General features: G+C 40.3%; 1 protein-coding gene across 13 annotated transcripts in view; it reads left to right on the top strand.

Moving 5' to 3' along the window:
- Positions 1-20,028, top strand: part of ZNF532 (zinc finger protein 532) — an 89,675-nt gene that overhangs the window by 50,966 nt on the left and 18,681 nt on the right. For all 13 annotated transcript variants that reach the window (XM_042453915.1, XM_042453913.1, XM_042453912.1 and 10 more), the window contains 3 exons: positions 6,982-7,163; positions 10,538-10,714; positions 17,060-17,222. In XM_042453915.1, coding sequence (XP_042309849.1) covers positions 6,982-7,163; positions 10,538-10,714; positions 17,060-17,222 — 522 coding nt within the window. The remainder of the gene's footprint in view (positions 1-6,981; positions 7,164-10,537; positions 10,715-17,059; positions 17,223-20,028) is intronic.

The following is a 20,028-nucleotide window of genomic DNA, read 5'->3' as shown; positions in this document are numbered from 1 at the left end:
AGCCCAACTAAGCCTTTGCCCATGTCTGTTAGACAGCATAATCAAAGACAGTGTTCATTCGTATAGCTAGTCTTAAGGCATCTCCAAAACTAGCAAGATAAGACATGTTATGGCTGTTCCCATCTAGAATGGAAATTTCCCAGGTAATTAAAGGGTTGTGCAAGCAGACTGGATCATGATTTGAACTTGTAAACTTTCTGGAGATAGTTGTGGCATCTTTAAAGACTTAACAGATGTATGTTTGACAAAGGTGCATGTGCCCCATACTCTTAACCAAAGTTGAGATATGAGGGACATTCCACAAACTTCTCAAACTGCCTCTCCACTGACCCCTTTCCACATTAGTGTAATTAGTTCAGTAATGTCTTTAAAGTTTTAATTAGCTGTAAAATTGAAATTCAAACAAAGTTTGGAGCTGTTTTACAGATCTTGATTTGGTGTAACAAATCATAGAGTTGGAAGAGACCATAAGGACCATGCAGCCCAATCGCCTGTCCTTCAGGAATGCACAATCAAAGCACCTCCCAAACAGATAGCTCTAGCCTCTATTTAAAAACCTCCAACGAAGGAGACTTCCATCACTCTCCGAGGCAGCATATTCCACTGTCCAACAGCTCTTACCATCAGAAAATTGTTTTTAATGTTTAGGTAGAATCTCTTTTCCTATAGCTTGAATCCATTGCGTTTTAACTTCAGAATGAGCACTACACCATGTTTAGCATGTAGAAGGGGTAAAATACTGATAGAAAGAAAATCCATGAAAACATGTGATTTCTTAAGCATGATAAAAATTGGAAAATATGTGCAATGTTTCTTGGGGCCACGAGACTCTCTCAGGTTACACTACACTGTTATAGTGTTATTATTCCACTTTAACTGCTTATGGCTGCCTCCTGTGGAATTCTGGGGTTTGTAGTTTGGTGAGGCATTAGAGCTCCCTGGAATAGAATTCTAAATGCTCCCTTTTAATAATTTAATAATTTGTTTTATTTATATACCGCTATTCCAAAGATCATAGCGGTGAACAGCAAGTAAGCTAATTAGCAAGTAAGCTAATTTTAAAGTGCAAATCCCAGTATTCCACAGGAGGTAGCATAGCAGTTAAAATGGAATAATAGTGCTACAACTATGTAGTGTGATATTGTCTTGACTCTTTAAAAAAAAAAACCCATAAGATTCAGTGCATCAGTGGGATTATAAATTGTACCTTGATTACAATTTCATTTTATAATGTGAATTTAAATTTATTAGCTTTTGCAATTATGTTTCAGTCTCCACATCAAATGTGTGCTATTGTTAATAATCGCAACTATAATGTTACATGTGAATGTCCAAACATTTTCATCTAGTTTTACAGGCTCCCTAACAATATCTTCAAAAGTACCAAAGGAAAGCTGTCCTTACTTTCCTGTCTTAGCTCTGTAGCTTTTCAAATAATGTTATGCCATTTTTATAAAGAAATAGTCTGATGAGTTGTTTGGAAACCTAAATATTTAATATTGTTACTGTTTATTTTCATTTTGCTTTTTGTTTAGATAGTTATTAAGCCATCTAATGTATATAGAACTGCTATTTGTTTGGGTTTTTTTAAAATGTTTACATAAATTATATTATCATTTCAAGAAAAACTCTTAAAATAATAAGAGCCAGTATAGTATAGAAGTGTTGGACTAGAACTCCAAGAGACCAGGGTTCGAATCCCTGCTCAGCAATGGAAATCCACCTTAAGCAGGTGACATTCTTTCAGGCTCAGAGGAGGGCAATGGAAAACCTACTCAAAAGAAATCTTGCCAAGAAAACCTTGTGATAAGTTCACCTTAGGGTTACCACAAGTCAGATGACTGGAAGACATTGAGCCACAACAACAACAACAACATTTCATGTCAACAATTTACAGACCTTCAGAGTGTGCTTAGCTTTCTTTGTGGTGTAAGAAATACAAAGGATCCATTGCTGTAATCCCAGGCAATTTGTTATGCAAAACAGCTGATGAGTCCAGATGCTGTTACATTAAGTCCTTTTGTATCAAAAGCACACCCAGGTAGTTGTAGCAACATTATGTTTTAGAATTAGGAAGTTTTGTTTCAATTAGGGGACAAACTGGAAAAGGCAAGGGAGGAAGTCAGGTTGTATGAGAAGTTGTGAAAGTTTAAGTAAGGAGAAGACGTTTGGTAGATGGAGAAGATGAAGGGTGTGGAGGGAAGAAGAAGAATGGAAAGCGTGTTAATATATTAGTGTATGTATCGAGGTAAGATATAGCAAGAGAAGGAACAAGGAAAGATTTAGTAGAGGGAAGAAGTAGAATTGAAGGAGAGAAGGGAGGTACAAGAAGGGATGCTGAGATCTCATCTGATTTAAATTTTGAATAGAAGTAATAAGTTGTTGTTCTGTTGTTTGATGATGTATTTTAAATGTAGTTAAGATGAGGTATATAAGTGGATGAGAATGCTTTATATGTTTTCATATGCCCCCCCCCCCAAAACAAACAAAAAATCACACCCAGGTTGTTCATGGCAGTGTAGATGGGGATGTGCAAAGTGAAACACACTGATATTGGCAGCACCGGTATTTAATCCTCTTTCATGCTGAGATCTCATCTGATTTAAATTTTGAAACATTGCCATTTTTAAAAATTAATTTCAGATGAACTAGAAGTTTGATTTAGAAATAGCAGGTTTCTATGACAAATTGTACTTGTGGTGGAGGTACATGAAATGTCTTCCTGGTTGCTAGGTTACCTATGGATCAGCAGCAGAATCTGTTTTCCTTTGATTTCAGATTTCTAAACTGAATGTTGATGTACACACAAAATGAGATGGTGGAATTCTGGCTTTTATCCCATAGGAATGCAAGGTGGTATAGTCATATTTTTAATGCTTCCTCACTTTCTTGTATGTAATCAACTAGAACATTAAACAAAAATGCGTGCTGTACATTTTGATGAATTGATTTACTGCATAAAAATCATGTTTTTCTTAAGGGAACATTCAGAAATACAGTATGACCTTTGAAGAACTGAATTCAGAAAAATTCTTCCTTTGATCACTCTTCACAGCAAACCCAAGTGTAGGTTAGTGCTAACAGGAGTGGAGCAAAAATAGGGCCACTGAAACAAGAGGGGAGGTATCGCAATGCCTATCTGAAAACAACAACAAAACAAAAAATAACTCCACTACACTTTTCTTTAAAATTCCAACTATTTTGGAAGCAGCTTTTGTTCTTGGGAACTGTCCCATGCACGTTTGACTATGCTTATTACCGACACAATGTTGGGCGACAATTGGGAAATAAAATAAGGGAGATGATATGTCCTGCTTGCAGTGAGTGGCTGGCTGGAACTCCTGTTGCTAGAAGAAAGACACGCCGCAGAATTTTCTTGCAGATATTAATAGTTTCATTTGTTAAAACGCTTTTGATGTTGCACAGCATGTGAGGCAACACGTCAACGTTTGGCACCAGATTTTCCACCTTCGTGACTGTAGTCAGCAGCTGGTGAGCTGGAGAAACACCTCTCCCTTTCTCAGTGAACAAAGAGACACTGTAAACTTCTCTCAGATGAGACTTTTATTCTTAGAAGAAGTTCCACTGTGTATAACAACATATACATCGACACCATCCACCATCCACACTAGTAAAATGCTTGTCACTACTCTAGCCAAGGCTCTGTGGGGCCTACTAGGCCTTGCCTCCCCCTCTGGGGTCACAAAGGATCCAGCCTCCCTGCCTGAGTGACTTTTCAGACTGGTGGCATCCAACAGTACTTTACAGCACTTGTTGACTATCTTTTGGATGTCACTTCTTGTTGAAATGCCTAATCATTATAGCTCACAGTAAACCTTTAATCCCTGGTTACTATTAAAACCCACATTGTACATTTTCCTTGTGACTATATTCCAACATCATTAATACTCTAGTCCTGTGGAGATTGACCTACAGGTGAGTTCAGTTATGTCTTGTGGTACACACCTCTTTTGTTGTGTGCCTTCAAGTCATTTCAGACTTATGGTGACCCTAAGGTGAACATATCATGGGGTTTTCTTAGCAAGATTTGTTTGGGGTGCGGTTGCCTTTTCTTTTGCCTTTGCCTTCCTCTGAATCTGAGAAAATGTGACTTGCCCAAGGTCACTCAGTGGATTTCCATGGCCAAGTGGGGTTTCACACTGTGGTCTCCAGAGTTGTAGTCTAATGCTCAAACCACTATACCATTTATTAGTGTAATTAGGATTGCAACGTAAGATAAATGCAGGAGATGTTGGTCTGACAATAAGTGCTGGTGGATGAGGAATAGGTTGTGGGATAAACCAGTGGTTCTCAAATTGTGACTGCCCAAGTGGTGTTCAGTTGCAGTTCCCACCAGCCCCTGGTGGCAGTGGCCACTGGATCAGGGAGCTGTAGTCTGAAATCTAATGAGAGCCAAAGTTTAGGAACAACTGGACTAAACAGTGCTGCTGATGTAAAGACTCCTGTAGAATATGAAGAATTCCATAGGTTTTGTTTTGAAATGCAAGGATCAACACCAAGATTGGATACAGACAGAGATGCTACATCAGGTGCTTACATGGCTGATCTTGTCTTAAATGGCACCATTGTGCAGCTGAATACATAACAGTGAGCATGCACATGTACAACAGCACCACATAGGTTACTCTCCTTCGGAAACCTTGAACTGAATAAACATGTCCATCAGATTCCATTTACACAAATGTTAGTCACCCACTGAGTAAAAATATGCATCAGATTCCATTTACACAAATGTTAGTCACATTTTGATATTCATCAAAAAGATTCCAACCACATTGTCATTATATTTTGAATTGCTTTATTTTTATCCTGCTCCTTCCTCCAAACTGATTGGAGTGTTAGACATAGGATTCTAATGTTATCTCCCATCCAGGTAATAGCAAACTTACAATATGTTGCTCCCTAGGTGTTAATGAAGGGTAATTTCCACACACACCAAGGCTGCATCCACACTACAGAAATAATCCAGGGGGACACTTTAACTGCCATGGCTCAATACTGTGGAGTTTTGGGATTTGTAGTTTAGTTTGTTGGGGCACCAGAGCTCTGACCAAGAAGGCCAAATAGCTCACAAAACTACAATACCCAGAATTCCATAGCATTGAACCATGTCAGTTAAAGTGGTATTAAACTGGATTTTTAATGCAGTGCATATGCAGCCCCAGACAGTAAAGTCAGTGGTGAGTGTTAATAAGGAGTTGCAGAGCGGCAACATCTGAAGGTCTGCAAGTTGCACTACTTGATCTAAAGATATTTTAGCTTCAGAGATGTAAGCTTGCCAGTACGGTGTGGTGGTTTTTATGCTGGACATAAGATAAGCAGATTTGAATTTGTGTGTATTCTCAACTGCCAAGTTTACATGGCGAGTTGGAGGTAGTTGCAGCCTCTTAGCTCAACTGAGATTAGTAGGAAAATAAAATGATTGGGTGGGTGAGTGAGTGGATAACCATGTCACGTACACTACTTAGAGCTCTTTGGAGGGAAGATGGTATGAAAATGATGTCATCTGCTTTAGTTTGCAATAACGTTTCATAGATTTGCTGTATTCCTTGATACCTTCAGTATTCTTTGTACACTATATTTTCTGCTGATGTACATTGTATGACCAGGCTACTGAGTTTTTAAAAATGATTCTGAATTATCTATTTCAAAAGACAGTTATTGAAGCCAATTAAATTAATTTTTTCCTTTTTCTTCTTGAATAAAACAGAATTGCCTCCCCCCACCACACACGTGTGTGTTTGTATTGTGTGTTATGTGCCTTCAAGTTGTTTCCAACATGGTGACCCTAAGGCAAACCTTTCATGTGGTTTTCCTTGGTAAGATTTGTTCAGAGAAGGTTTTCCATTGCCTTCCCCTGAGGCTGAGAGCATGTGATTTGCCCAAGGTCATTCAGTGGGGTTTCATGGTTGAACAGGGAACTGAACCCTGGTCTCCAAAGTCGTAGTCCAACATTCAAGCCACTATGTCGCACCATATACCTACTTTTTAAAACAGCCATAAAGCTCATGGAGGTGTGAAAAAGAAAAGGGTAACAAAGGAGAAATGGCATGTAAATCACAAAATCATAGAATAATAGAGTTGGAAGAGACCACAAGGGCCATCAAGTCCAACCTCCTGCCATGCAGGAAATCCAAATCAAAGTATCCCCATCCAGCCATCCAGCCTCTGTTTAAAAACCTCTAAGGAAGAAGACTCCACCACACTGAGGGAGTGTGTTCCTCTGTCGGACAGCCCTTATAGTCAGGAAGTTATTCCTAATGTTGAAGTGGAATCTCTTTTTCTGTAGCTTGCATCCATTGTTCCGCGTTCTAGTCTCTGGAGCAGCAGAAAACAAGCTTACTCCCTCCTCAATATGACATCCCTTCAAATATTTAAACAGGGCTATCATATCACCTCTTAACCTTCTCTTCTCCAGGCTAAACATCCCCAGCTCCCTAAGTCGTTCCTCATAGGGCATGGTTTCCAGACCCTTCACCATTTTAATCTCTCTCCTTTGGACATGTTCCAGTTTCTCCACATCCTTTTTAAATTGTGGTGCCCAGAACTGGACACAATATTCCAGGTGGGGCCTGACCAGAGCAGAATACAGTGGCACTATTACTTCCCTTGATCTAGACACTATACTTTTGTTGATGCAGCCTAAAATCGCATTGGCCTTTTTAGCTGCCGCGTTGCACTGTTGACCCATGTTCAACTTGTGGTCTACTTGGACTCCCAGATCTGTCCTGTACTACCTAGGTTGCTGTGTACAAACCAGGTTCTTCCTTACTTACAAATATAAAGAGGAAAAAAAGTCAATTAAAAATAATCTTGGATTATAGTTGTTATTATTATTATTTTGCTGTTGCGTTGTTAATCTGACATAACAGTAGTTCATACTTGGCCACCTTTGTAAAATATAATGTGAGGCTAACCCAAATGGCTCATTTGTCTTATATGTTCTGGTTTATTACATAGAAGACCTGCAGTATATGCCAGATGTTGCTTCCAAACCTCTGCAGCTTTGCATCACATCAGAGAATTCATCAGCATAAATCCCCATACACGTGTCCTGAATGTGGTGCAATATGTAGGTCGGTGCACTTCCAGACCCATGTCACAAAGAACTGCCTCCATTACACTCGAAGAGTTGGCTTCCGGTCAGTATAACAATAGTATAAGAACTGTTATAATAATTTTTGAACCTGTTATAAGCGGTGTCTTATCCCCAGATGGTTGGCTCTAGGTGACTAATTGAGTACAGCAACTGAGAATAGGTCAATGATGTGAAATAATTGTAATCTGAACCAATGAAATCACAGATGTTCGAGGTCTATTAAATATAACCCATCTGAAGGGGGGGGGGGGGGGAAATCAGGTGTTAATTCAGTAGGAAAGAAATGGTATAGTTGATATTTGAGTGACCAGTTAGAAAGGTTGCTAAGGAGACTATCACTGGAGATTGCAAAAATGCAAAACAATACTGTGCCAAAATATAAATATGTTATGGAAAAATATTTATGTTATGCATATTGTTATATTATTATATGGAAGAATATCAGTTCCACCACCTTCTCGGGTGTATTTGATGATACAGGAGGGAGCTTCCTCCATGGCTGGTCCTAGTCTGTGGAGTTCGCTTCCCAGTTGTATGTACTGGTGTGCTATACTTTTAATCTTTTATTACTAATTATGTTTTAACTTTTTTTAACATGTTTTAAAAATAGTAGTTATTTAATTCTTTTTTAATTTTTGTAAAATAAGCTATTAAGCTTGGTTCAAATTACTGTAAGCTGCCTCAAATTCCAACCCAGAAGAAAGGCAGGGTATAAATTCAATCAATCAATCAGAATATTACCGGGCATTTCTCACAGATTCCAGTAAGATAAAAGTGTTCTGTTAAATGCCAGCCTTTCACTTCATTGCTGTTATTTTTCTCTTCCAGGTGTAGAAAACAACCACTTGTAGCAAGGGGAATTTGTATCTATATAGGCTCCCTATATGACTTAGAATGGCAACACAGGAGGGCAGAGCTGTTTTGGTCATCTTTACTCAACCCCTGCCCAATTAATAAACATTTGTCATGGAAGGTCTAAATGCAACTCATATCATTAACAAATCAGATAGACTTCCTTGGCTTCTCCCCAGTTTAACTAGGTGGGAAAACTTTAATGGACTACCTATAAACACTAGCAGTAGTTACACATAAGTGAACAAAGGCTCTTGCCAATAAGGGTGAGCTGGCTGATTCAGTTTGTCATATATTGATCATAAAAAAAGGCAGAAGTGTTACTTTATGGCAGGGGTAGGCAACCTTTTTGAGTCGGGGGCCAGGTTGCTGTCCCTCAGACAACTGGGGGGCCGAAGCTGGGGGTGGGGCTTCCACCCCCCCTGGGGGGGGGCGGAGCCACACATTGGGGGTGGAGCTTCCACCGAAGCATCATCATCACCACCACCACTATCATTGTTACAGCAGACCTTTGTTACAGCACTTTGGAAAGTCACACTGTCTCACCATCATAAATAATAAAAATAATGAAATGAAATAAAAAGCAATAATAAAAATAATGAAATGAAACAAAAATAAGTGTTATATATTTTTAAAAAATAATGGAAAAAACCCAAGGCAGACCTGAAATGACTCACCTTTCCACCTCCTCCCCCTCTTTCTCATTGAGAGGGGATTTTGCAGAAAGAACACCCAGTGCAAGTAGTAATAATAATAATAATAATGGTGCAAGCAAGGAAATTATTAAAATGCAATTGAAAATAAACTACAGCAAGCACACACAGTTTCACCCAGAAAAGCCACAAGGTGCTCGAGGGGATTTTGCAGAAAGAACATCCAGCTAACCGCTCCCCAATGAACCAACCCTGGCTTGCTTGGCGGAGCTACTGCTCTTCCCTCGCTCTGTACGCTTCCTTCTTTCTCCTCTCCTCCTTTCTCGGCTCTTAGGGGGAGAGGAGGAGGAGGGCGAGGCGAGTGGAGCCTGCTGCAGGCCACTGCAGCCCTGGAGCCCTGTTGGAGTGCTACAGGGGCTGCACCAGGCCTCCTACATGGGCACGCCATTTGTGTTTCCAAAATGGCGGCCGAAATCTCGCGTGACTTGCCATCCTGAGGTCACGCGAGACTCGGCCCGCCATTTTGGAAAACAAAAGGGCGGCCGGAGCGGCGAAAAAAAGGAGAAAAATCGGCAGCATCGGCTGCAGGCTGCGCAGGGGCCGGTAAGAAGGCCTTGGCGGGCCGCATCCACCCCGCGGGCCGCAGGTTGCCGACCCCTGCTTTATGGATTGCAACTCACTGAATTCTGGAAAGTTGTAATCTCCACAGGCCAAAAAATAAAAATAAAAAGTGCCTTTACCAAGTTTTGGGAAAACCTTAAGAATCCTAAGGTTCCCCGTGTAGGGTTAGGAAATATTCTTTGAGGTTTTGAGTTTTGTCTTTGTACAGTTTTGCATGACTTTGTGATTTGCTGTTGAAAGGGAAAAGAGTTATAAATTATTTTGTTTTGCTTCTTTTATTGAAATGGATATGTATACGTATATATTTTTTCCTATGTGGTTATTTACCCATTTATTTTTCTATTTTCTTTTGGTATTTTTTAAAAAAGAAACAAAAGAGTGTTTTAAACAGTGCTAAGGAGATTGTGCTGCTCTTTGATGTTACTGAAACCCTTTTATTTCCCTATAAGTATCCTGCTGAGATGCAGTTCTCTAAGGATGCTTTATCATAAGAACAGTTCGAATTTTAGCTTCCAACATCTGGCAGATGCTCAGTTTTCCAGTTCCTATACTTCTGAAGCAGCTTCCTACTATGTGTCTTCAATGGGGAAAAAGACACACTAACTTTAATGTACAACACGGTACACTGTATTTTCAGCCTATTGAAATTGCAGGTGGAATTTGAGAAGGTATCACAGGAAGGCTTTTACTGCCACAGAAACCTTCCATTCGCATCTTACCTTATACTTTTGACTCTTCTGAGGGTGCCTAGCAAATCAATGAGCTTTGTTTGTTTGTTTTTAAAAAGTATGTTCTTCAATAATACAATCATTTATCTTTGTACTTAAATTCTTTTCTTTTTGCACTAATTTGTAAACCCCATCTCCAGTTAAACTTGAAGAATAGCAGGCTGTTGCTTCATAGATCTTAATGAGCATCATCCATTTTAAGTCACCCTCAGAAAGATCTGCAGTTTGATTCAGTTTGTTTCTGTTTGTCACTTGCTAACTTCTTCTCTCTACATTCCAAGGCCCTGCTGCTCAATAAACAACCTCTAGGCCTGAGCTGCCTCTGGCTTTGTCTCAGTCCCTAATTTTTCAGTGTCTTTGCATTTTTGCAAGATATTCAGTAACCTTGTGCAGGCTTGTGAGGGATTCTGGGGCACATTTCCCATGTCATATGGTGCAGCTGCTTAGTGAAAAAATACCTTGGGTCAGCTTGGTCCCTTTTTGGTCACTTAAGAGGAATTTGTGGATCCTTTTCCTTAGGTATCATAAATATGTTACAAATAGTTCTGCATTTCTTTTCACAGCTGTGTCCATTGTAATGTAGTGTACTCGGATGTGGCAGCGCTCAAATCTCACATTCAAGGTTCTCACTGTGAAATCTTCTACAAGTGTCCCATTTGTCCAATGGCATTCAAGTCAGCACCCAGCACACATTCCCATGCCTATACGCAACATCCTGGAATCAAGATAGGGGAACCAAAGTAAGCAGTATTTATTATGCTAGGAAATGTTTACTTTGTTGTGACTGTGGAGCCTTTTCATATTTCACTTTAGAAAGAAGGTAATGCAGAAGGCAACTAACATTTCTAGACATGTAGATGTAGACGTGTAGATTTTTGTTGTTGTAGGGATTGGTTGTATAAATAATACCATTGGCTCTTGGTGTCCACTGAGGGTTGGGTCCAGGAACCCCCATCTCCCCCGCACCACCACCACCACCGCATGGATCCATGGATGCTCAAGCCCCATTATATACAATGGTATATTAAAATGGTGTCCCTTTATGAAATGACAAAATCAGATATTGTTTTTTGGAATTTTCTTGCAAGGGGGGGATATTTTCAAACTGTGGATGGTTGAATCCGTGGATGCAGAATCTATGGATATGGATGTCTGACTATAAAATGCTTTGATGTATATTATACAGAACAGTTACTGATAAAGTGGGGTTGCTGAGGCTCATAATTATCTGATTGTGAGTATAAATGTGCTGAAGTAAGATTAGATTGACAGTTCAGTCAGATACTGCCCATGGACTGGGGAAGAGGTGCCATCTTATTCTGCACCTCAGGCAGCAAAATATCTTCACTGCAATAAAATTCAGACTTACATCGCTCAGAAATTTATGTCACAATGTAAAATTAATTTTTCAAATGCTAACAGCATACTTTGTCTATGAAGCCTTTGACTATGAAGCCATGGGCTCTTACAAGAAAGCTAAGGAAATGGCCTCAAACTTAGATTTTTAAGGATCCTGTAATGATGCTCTAGATTTTCAAGGGGAAAAAAACTGTGCAGTGATTTAGCTTATCTGACCAGGGGCCCTTTCACACTATTGAGTTATAGTGCTGTGAATCTACTTTAACTACCATGATTCCACCCTTTGGAATCCTAGGATTTGGAGTTTAGGGAGCGCTATTAGAATTCTAGGCCAGAGTACTCTAATGCCTCACCATACTACAAATCCCAGGATTCCATAGTAGGCAGCTATAGCAGTTAAAGTGAACTTGTAGCAATTTTAATTTTGTGTTGTGTCTGTGTTCTAAGTATCCTACATTGTAGAATGTTGGAGGAGGAGCTGGTTTATAATGGAAGCAGCATTTCTGACAAATAAAAATCAATTATGTCAATTAGAGTAAGTCAAGATGTTAGAACAGAGTAAGAGTGATGAGTGAGTGAAGAGACATAGAGTCTGTGAGGGAAGAGTATGAATTAGTGACTAGTGAAGTAATGTCTGTTGTTTAATTTGGTTTAATAATATTTCCTGATTACAGCTATCTTTGCCTCTTCTGTAAAAGTGAAGAGAATTTCTATCCATTTCTCTGCTTGAGCCAGAATATGTTATAATCGTTGGGAGACTCACTAGCTCAATAGCCTTTAGTTTTTTCAGATGACTTTTATGCATTTTCTGTTAGTGTTGCCCTCCACTCAGTGCTTCTAAGGCTAATGTAGGAGACCAGCAAATGTGCTTTTCCATCATGCTAGGGACAGGCTCCATATTTTTTGCCCCTTCACTACAATTGCACCTTTTCTTTCCTGGAAGTTCACCAGTCACCAACAACCAATGAATCGGGAATCTGCACCAGTCCGGGGACCACCATTTTGAGTAACAACACTGCCCTAGCCTATAGTTTCTTGACCTTTCCACCTTATGATGAGCCAAAAAACAGAAAAAGGACTTCCTCTTCAGTTCACCCCACTGTGTTATTTTTTATTTTTGTTAGTGTTTATCAGCTACATTTATGTCCTGCTTTCCTCTAATGAGCTCATGGGGGTGTACATGCCTCTCTTCACTCCCACTTTATCTTCACAACAACTTGTCAGGTGGGTCAGGATGAGAGAATGCTCTAATATTAATGGTGGTGGCAAAGCGTTATTTGGCTAGCTACAAGCTCAAATTTCTCTTGCACTATGATTTCTCAAGGGGTTATATGGATTACCAGGGATAGCCTGAAGGAAGAGACTCCTCCCTCCTTAATTGTCATCTTCCGGCCTGAGAGGGGGTGATCAGGCAGACCCAGCTCCGTCAGGGATAGCCTGAAGAAAGAGGCTCCTCCCTCCTTAACTGTCATCTTCCGGCCTGAGGGAATGATCAGGCAGGCCCAGCTCCACCAGGGATAGCCAGAAGGAAGAGACTCCTCCCTCCTTAACTGTCATCTTCTGGCCTGAGAGGGAGTGATCAGGCAGATCCAACTCCATCAGGGCTAGCCTGAAGAAAGAGGCTCCTCCCTCAATTGTCATCTTCCGGCCTGAGAGGGAGTGATCAGGCAGACCTAGTTCCATCAGGGTTAGCCTGAAGAAAGAGGCTCCTCCCTCCTTAACTGTCATCTTCCGGCCTGAGGGAGTGATCAGGCAGGCCCAGTTCCACCAGGGATAGCCTGAAGAAAGAGGCTCCTCCCTCCTTAACTGTCATCTTCCAGCCTCCTATTCCCTTCCAGCTATGCTCTGACTGTGTGGGGGAGAGGCTTGCGTACCCTAATGAAGTTGTGAGCTATGCTGGCGGTGGTATAATAGCCACCAGTAGGACCTCCCATGCCAGACAGGTCACAACTGAAGGGTCTGATCAAGAGCGCCAAAGGGCAGGATGGGCTCTCTAGCCTTATGGCAACCATCCTAGGAGAAGGAAAACTGTAATCCCAAACCCGGGCAGATGGTTCTCGTCTAACCCTGTAAGGTCAGCCATCTAAGAGAACGAAACCCTAATCAAACCTACAACCCGAGGACCTCGCTGCCACCATCCATGCTTGTCAAGGCCTCAGCAGTCGAACCTCTGGTTTAAAGGGTGAGACCAGTTCTGTGCACGCTGCGCTCCACCAGAAAAATCCATTGCACAGGCTCGAAGGATACATCCAACATCATCAACGCGCTTGTAGAAAGCACGGATGAGTCCTTCCTGAATCTTTGTTTGCGAAGTAAAGCCAAGAAGAATATGGATATCCTTAAGAAGGAAACAGTGGCATGGGAAGGCATGGCTTTCTTTGTGTGACTGTTGATTAAATATCAACAGATGTACCAAATGCATCTAAGGAAGTAGCCTAAGTCTAGAAATGCTCATGCTGCCAACTTTTTTTTTATTTCAATTAGCCTCAGAGGTACTACAAGATCACTCTACATGTTTATTAAATAGTTTTCCATAACACTGGAAGGCAAGAGCATATCATTCTTTTTCCCATTGACATTTTGTGTCCCCCATTTTGCTTGTTTTTGTTAATATCAGGGTGAACCATAAAAACAAATTAGCCTTACTTAGAATTTTTATTTGTAACACAGATATATGTATTTAATAAAACAAGTATAATTATAATAACATTTTATTTCTATCCCACCTCTCCAGTGGATCGATTCAGCACTTTAGAATGAAATAAATTCTGGCTACTGATTAAATAGTTTGTTCTGGTCATGAAATACAATGACACTATAAATGTTTTCCGTTTTTGTGCCCTGAAAAAGTAAAATTTCCAAAATATGCTAAGTTCTCTGCAGCAGTTTTGATTTTCCTTGTAGGAAGATGTTATTGTTAATGAGCTCTGTGCTCCTGGGTAAAAACTGAAGAACTATATGCAGGACTTCGTTTATTTTTAGTCTAGCTGAAAGGTCTTCAAGTCAGAGCAAGTTTTAACTCATAATTTCATTAGAGATTTTGTAGCAGTTGAAGTTTTCCTTTCCCAGATTTTCCGAATTTACCTCAGTGATCATGGCTGAAGATACATGGCAGCCTTTTCCAATTTTGTGCCTTCTGGTGTGTGTTGGACCATAACATGCATCATTCCCTAGCAATTTTATTCCAAAATCATCTAGAGCAGTGATGGTAAACCTTTTAGGAGCCGAGTGCCCAAACTAAAAGGCGTCTCAGCACCGGGTGTTATCCAGTGCAGTGGGGGGGGGGGGCAGAATATGACTTCTGGGGCAGGACATCTGCGCTCTCTGGGAGCAGGACATCCGGGGTGGAACTTCTTCCCCCTCCCCACCCTCTCAGGCCTTTGGAGGCAGCTGAAGGTCTGGGAGAGTGCAGGAAGGAGGAGGAGGAACAGGCGCATCTTACCTGGTGCTGGGTAAGAATGGGACGTCCAGGGCGGGACTTCCCCCCCCCCCCCACCTCGGGCTTTCAGCTGCTTCTCCAGAGACAGCTGAAAGCCCTGGACAGCCAGGAAGAAGAGAAACGGGAAAGTACCTTTTCCTCCTCCTCCCTGCCCCCCGCGTGCCAGGAAAAATGGCTTTGAACGTCATCTCTGGCACGTGTGCCTAGTAATAATAATAATAATAATAATAATAATAATAATAATAATAAATATTTATTTATATCCCACCTCTTTCGCTTTGAGGATCAAGGCGAGTAACAACAAAGTTCATACAATACACAATAATAAAAACAACAAGCCCCACAAGACCCCGGCCCAATCCTCCCTCCCAACTATAAAATTAAACATTAAAACATGGTTAAAAGACACATAACAATACATCAAAATTAAAAACAAAAACAAACCACAAATAAGAAAAATAATAAAAGGAAAATAATAAAAGGAGGGGGATTCAAGTGGTTCTGGACATTATCAATCGGGGAAGGCCTGCCGGAAGAGAAAGGTTTTTGTCACCTTTTTAAAAGCCTCGAGTGAGGATAATTGGCGAATCTCTTCCAGGAGGTCATTCCAGGTTTTTGGAGTGGTGGCAGAGAAGGACCTCCGGGAGTTCACTGCCAGTCTAGTTTTTCTAGATTGTAAAAGGTTTTTCCCGGAGGATCAGAGTGTACGGGAAGGATTGTATGGGAGGAGGCGTTCCTTCAAGTAGACTGGACCCAGGCCATAGGTTCACCACCACGGATCTGGAGCATGCTTCTCAGTCTATCTGACAATTTTTTCCACAGATTGCCAGAAACTGGCACTAAATTTGTGCCCACTGGGTAAATAATTTATTTCTTTGCTGGAAACTTTCCAGGGACCAGCAAATGAAGGCTCAGGGTCCAGGGTCCATCGCTTTGACCAGTATTGATCTAGATAGCCTCAACTTGGGAAAGACTGATTTAGGGGTACCTCTAGTCACTCTAAATGTGAAATAGGTTTTGCCATCTCCTCTCCCAAGGAAATACTGGGAACTGTAGTTTGGCATTGGAAGAATATGACTCTTAGAGCAGAACTGTCAAACTATGATTCCCACAGTGTCTTGGGGGAAAGCCAGACTATTTTAAATAGTGTACAGCTGTGAATATACTTAAAGTGCAGGTATAGTCATAATCTATCATCGTCATCATTATCATCGTCGTCATCAGTGGGAATGTATAAAAATCCCTTGAGAAATTCTCCTGGTCCTGTCAACATGCTTTTGGGCTATCTTTGAGATTTCTTAGTTGTTTTACTTGAAGAACGCTTGCTCCAAATCTTGCTTCAGGCAAACTGTCAGTGTCAGATTTAATAAGAAATGGCTGATAATTTTTCCTTATTAGCAGCAAGAATCTTTCGTCTGTTTTCATTGAAAGCCACTGGAACTGCTAAAAGGATTCACAGCTTCAAAATGTCATTTGAATGTCCATTCTTCACCAGTACTACTTAACAATGTTTAATCTTCCAAAAGTTGTTCCTGGAGCCTTAGAATTAAAGTCCTGTGTTTCCACTTAACTGTTCTACACTGGAGATTATGAGACATTGTCTTAACACATAATAAATGTGTGGGGGTGAATGGCTGGGACCACACATTGTTATCCCTGCCCCAATGTCACTGTGCCTTCTGGATCTGCTTCAGCCTCTGTGCATTAGCTGAAAAGTCTGAAAGAGGTGGGTTCAAGTGTATATGCATCAGCACATCTTTTGAGATTTTCTGGCTGATTTGGAGGGGCTAGTACACTTGGGGAATGATTGAGGAGTTCAGTCCCACTTTCTCCTCCACACTTTTTCTTTGTGCAAAAAAGTGCCTGCAAACCTTCATTGCACAATGAGTCGTAGAGCAGTTGTCCTTTTCAGTCCTTGGCTGCCAAGTCAAAGATGGCCATATGGATTATCATGAGAAATCCTGTGTAGTCAGGCTTGCCTACTGTGAGTTCAGAGGATTTAAGCCAAAAATGTCAGGATTAGCAATGTTGTGAAGGTCAAGGAGAAGATTTTATGAACTTCCAACTGTACTATTTTTGGAATTGCATGGAGAAAGCATCTGATTAAATTGTACAATTGAGAGTGAATTCCAAATTGAAAGGGAACCTATAAAAGTTTCTACCAAGGCCTACAGAGTATTCCACTCAAGCCTGCCTATTTTTGTGGTGAATAGCATTTTATTTGCACCATTCTAAGAAATAAATCATTGTAAGGGACTGATGTACTTTATCTTCCTTTTGTTTTTAGAATCATATACAAGTGTTCTATGTGTGACACAGTGTTTACCCTGCAACCTTTGCTCTATCGCCACTTTGACCAACACATTGAAAACCAGAAAGTGTCTGTCTTCAAGTGTCCAGACTGCTCACTTTTATATGCACAGAAGCAACTAATGATGGATCATATCAAGGTAATTGTCCATGAGGAGTGACAGTAAGAACTACTTCATGGGAACGGAGTGTGTATCCTAGATGGAATTTGGACATGTTACTTTTCTGTATTACAGCTCCCAAAATCTACTAACCAACATGACCATTTTCCAAAAAGGAACTTCAAGGCTCCTTCCTGCTTAATTCTCTGGATGATGCAAAGGAGCAGTCCACTTATACATAGGTTATTTCACTCACACAAATCATCACAGAAAGATTTCAGAGTTCTTTTCACTTTCAGTCTTTGATTTCTCTCCCCCCCCCACCCCCTGCCAGTCAGTTTAATTTTTCCTACCTTGCCAGCTACATGGGTTTCTGAATCTCAGCAACTGTTTGAGGGCTGAGAGAGAGGTAGAAAGAATGGTCCAAGATCACTCAATGGCTCAATGAGTATCATGAGCAAGATGGGATAGAAATCAAATAAATAAGTGGGTAGATAAGCAGGTGAGGACTGGATCACCCAAGTCCAGTCTCATCATGCTAATCACACATGATTTTTTAAAAACCCTAGTCTTGGTCTGCTTCAGATATCCCCTCATCTAAGACTGGCAGGGTATCTACTTGGAGCAGAGCGTGTTATGTTGAAGTGCCCCCCAAACAAAATGACATCCAGGCCTGTTCTTGCCCTAATAAGCCAATTGAACACCTTATTATTTCTCACACACGCAAACATTTGTTGTTTTTAGCACTATTAATGGTGTTGTATGTATTTTATATATAAGTAAGCATTTTAGGGAGTAAGCAGTTGGGGGGGGGGGTTGCTTGCATTTTGAATCACCAGAGGAAATGTTTAAATATGGCACATGCAGCAACTTCTTCTTTGATCTGGATGGTGTCATAATAAATAATAAAATTTTATTTATACCCCGCCTCTCCAATTAGAACAAGGCGGCTGACAACATTAAAAGAATATTAAAATACAATAAAGCACAATATCCCACAAACCCATCCACCTACAATAAAAAGAATGCAATTAATTATTAAAATTAATTATTAAAACAAAGCAGGCAGTCAATGGGAAGCAACTGAGATGTTAATCTTGGAAGGCCTGCCAGAAGAGATCCATCTTGACTGTTTTTTTAGCAGACTACTTCTTGGGAAGCATGGTGGTGGCAAAATTGATTCAGAGGAGGTTTGTTATTGCCTTGTTCTAAGACGGAGAGGATATTACTTGCATAAGGCTACTTAATTGATTTCCTTGGCCAAGCTGGGATTCAGATCCTGGTCTTCGGGACTCCTACAACATAAAAACTATTACACTACTTAAGAGGAGTAATCACATAAACAAGCCTCACTGCTGAAATACTTGCAAAATGGATTTAGCTGAACACAGACTGATTCAGAGAAGCTATGCTTGCCCTAATCTTTCATGCTACCATTTCCCTTTCTGCCAGTCTAAAGAGGTGATAAAGCATTTGTAGCCAGGGAAGAGGAAAGAGGCCATGGACGTTTGCAGACACTTTCCTGGCCTCAAAGATAAATTCTTTTCCTCCTGGGCAAGAGGTAGAGGTATATTTGTATTTGTATGTCTTAGTGCCTTCAAGTCACGTACTAACTACAGCCAATCCTGCTTAGCTTCCAAGATCAGGTGGGATCTGGTGCCTTTGGAAAGGTGGTTAGGGAAAGGTATTCTCCTTTGTCAATGTTGTTAAGTTGTGTCTGACCGTAGGGGGTGATGCTTATCTCCATTACTAAGTTGAAGAGCCACCGTTGTCAGAGACTACCCTGTAGGTCATTTGGCCAGCATGACCGCACAGAACACTGTTTACCATCCCACCAAAGTGGTATCTATTTATCTAATTGCATTTGCTTGCTTTCAAAGTGCTAAGTTGGCAGAAGCAGGGACTAGTGATGGGAGCTTATCCCATCACATGGCACCTGGGCCTCAAACTGCCAATATTACAATCAACATTTGTTGATTTGTTGTTATTTTTGTCATTGTTATTTGCTATGTATTCTGGGGATTAAATAAGTTGTATTGATTTGATATGTTAACTATTATGCAGTTTTTATTGCTATTATTGTTATTTGCTATGCATTCTTCTTGCTATTTATTCTGTTGTTATTGTGATGTATTTTTCTTACTGATGTAACCCACCCAGATTCTTCATGATTGGGCAGGCTATAAATAAATAATTTTTAAAAATAAATAATTTATTATTATTAACATAGTCAGTGTCTTAACCATTTGAACCGCGATCCCATTTACACAGCAGAAGCATTATTTGAAACTTTTGCAAGCATTTGTAATAAATCTTATAAGAAGCTCAGTACTTTTAGTCAAATTACAACATCCTCATGCATTTCTGTTAGCCCCCATAGGGGTTGGGGGAGCCTTTTTTATTTAAAAAAGATAGAAAACTGGAATATGAGGGACAAAGGTAACCTGAATCATTCTACCTCAAATCCCAGTTTTCTACATGCAAGGTAATAGAGAAATGCTAGCATACAATGACTCTTTGGTAAAATGGTACCATTAGACTGATTTTACTGCATGTGTATTTTGGCTCATGGTTCATTGAATCTGTGAATCTTAACTTTCAGATAACTGCATTTAGACTTATGTGAGCTGACTATTTCACACTGTTCTAACTAGTAAACCAGTGTGGTTCCCCTACATATGGACATTTCCAGTCTAGGCGCATTATCTTCCATAGTAATTTCATAGTCTAGGCTCATTGTTTCTGTATTCATTTCATCTTATAAGAAGTATCTCACATAACATGGTGGTTGTGAATTAAAGAAAGATACAGTATTGAGATAGAGGAGTGGATTATCAAATTGATG

Source organism: Sceloporus undulatus, chromosome 2 (genome assembly GCF_019175285.1).
Source record: "Sceloporus undulatus isolate JIND9_A2432 ecotype Alabama chromosome 2, SceUnd_v1.1, whole genome shotgun sequence".
Taxonomy (NCBI): Eukaryota; Metazoa; Chordata; class Lepidosauria; order Squamata; family Phrynosomatidae; genus Sceloporus; species Sceloporus undulatus.
The sequence above is the reverse complement of the archived record's forward strand: the minus strand, read 5'-3'. Positions and strand labels throughout refer to the sequence as shown.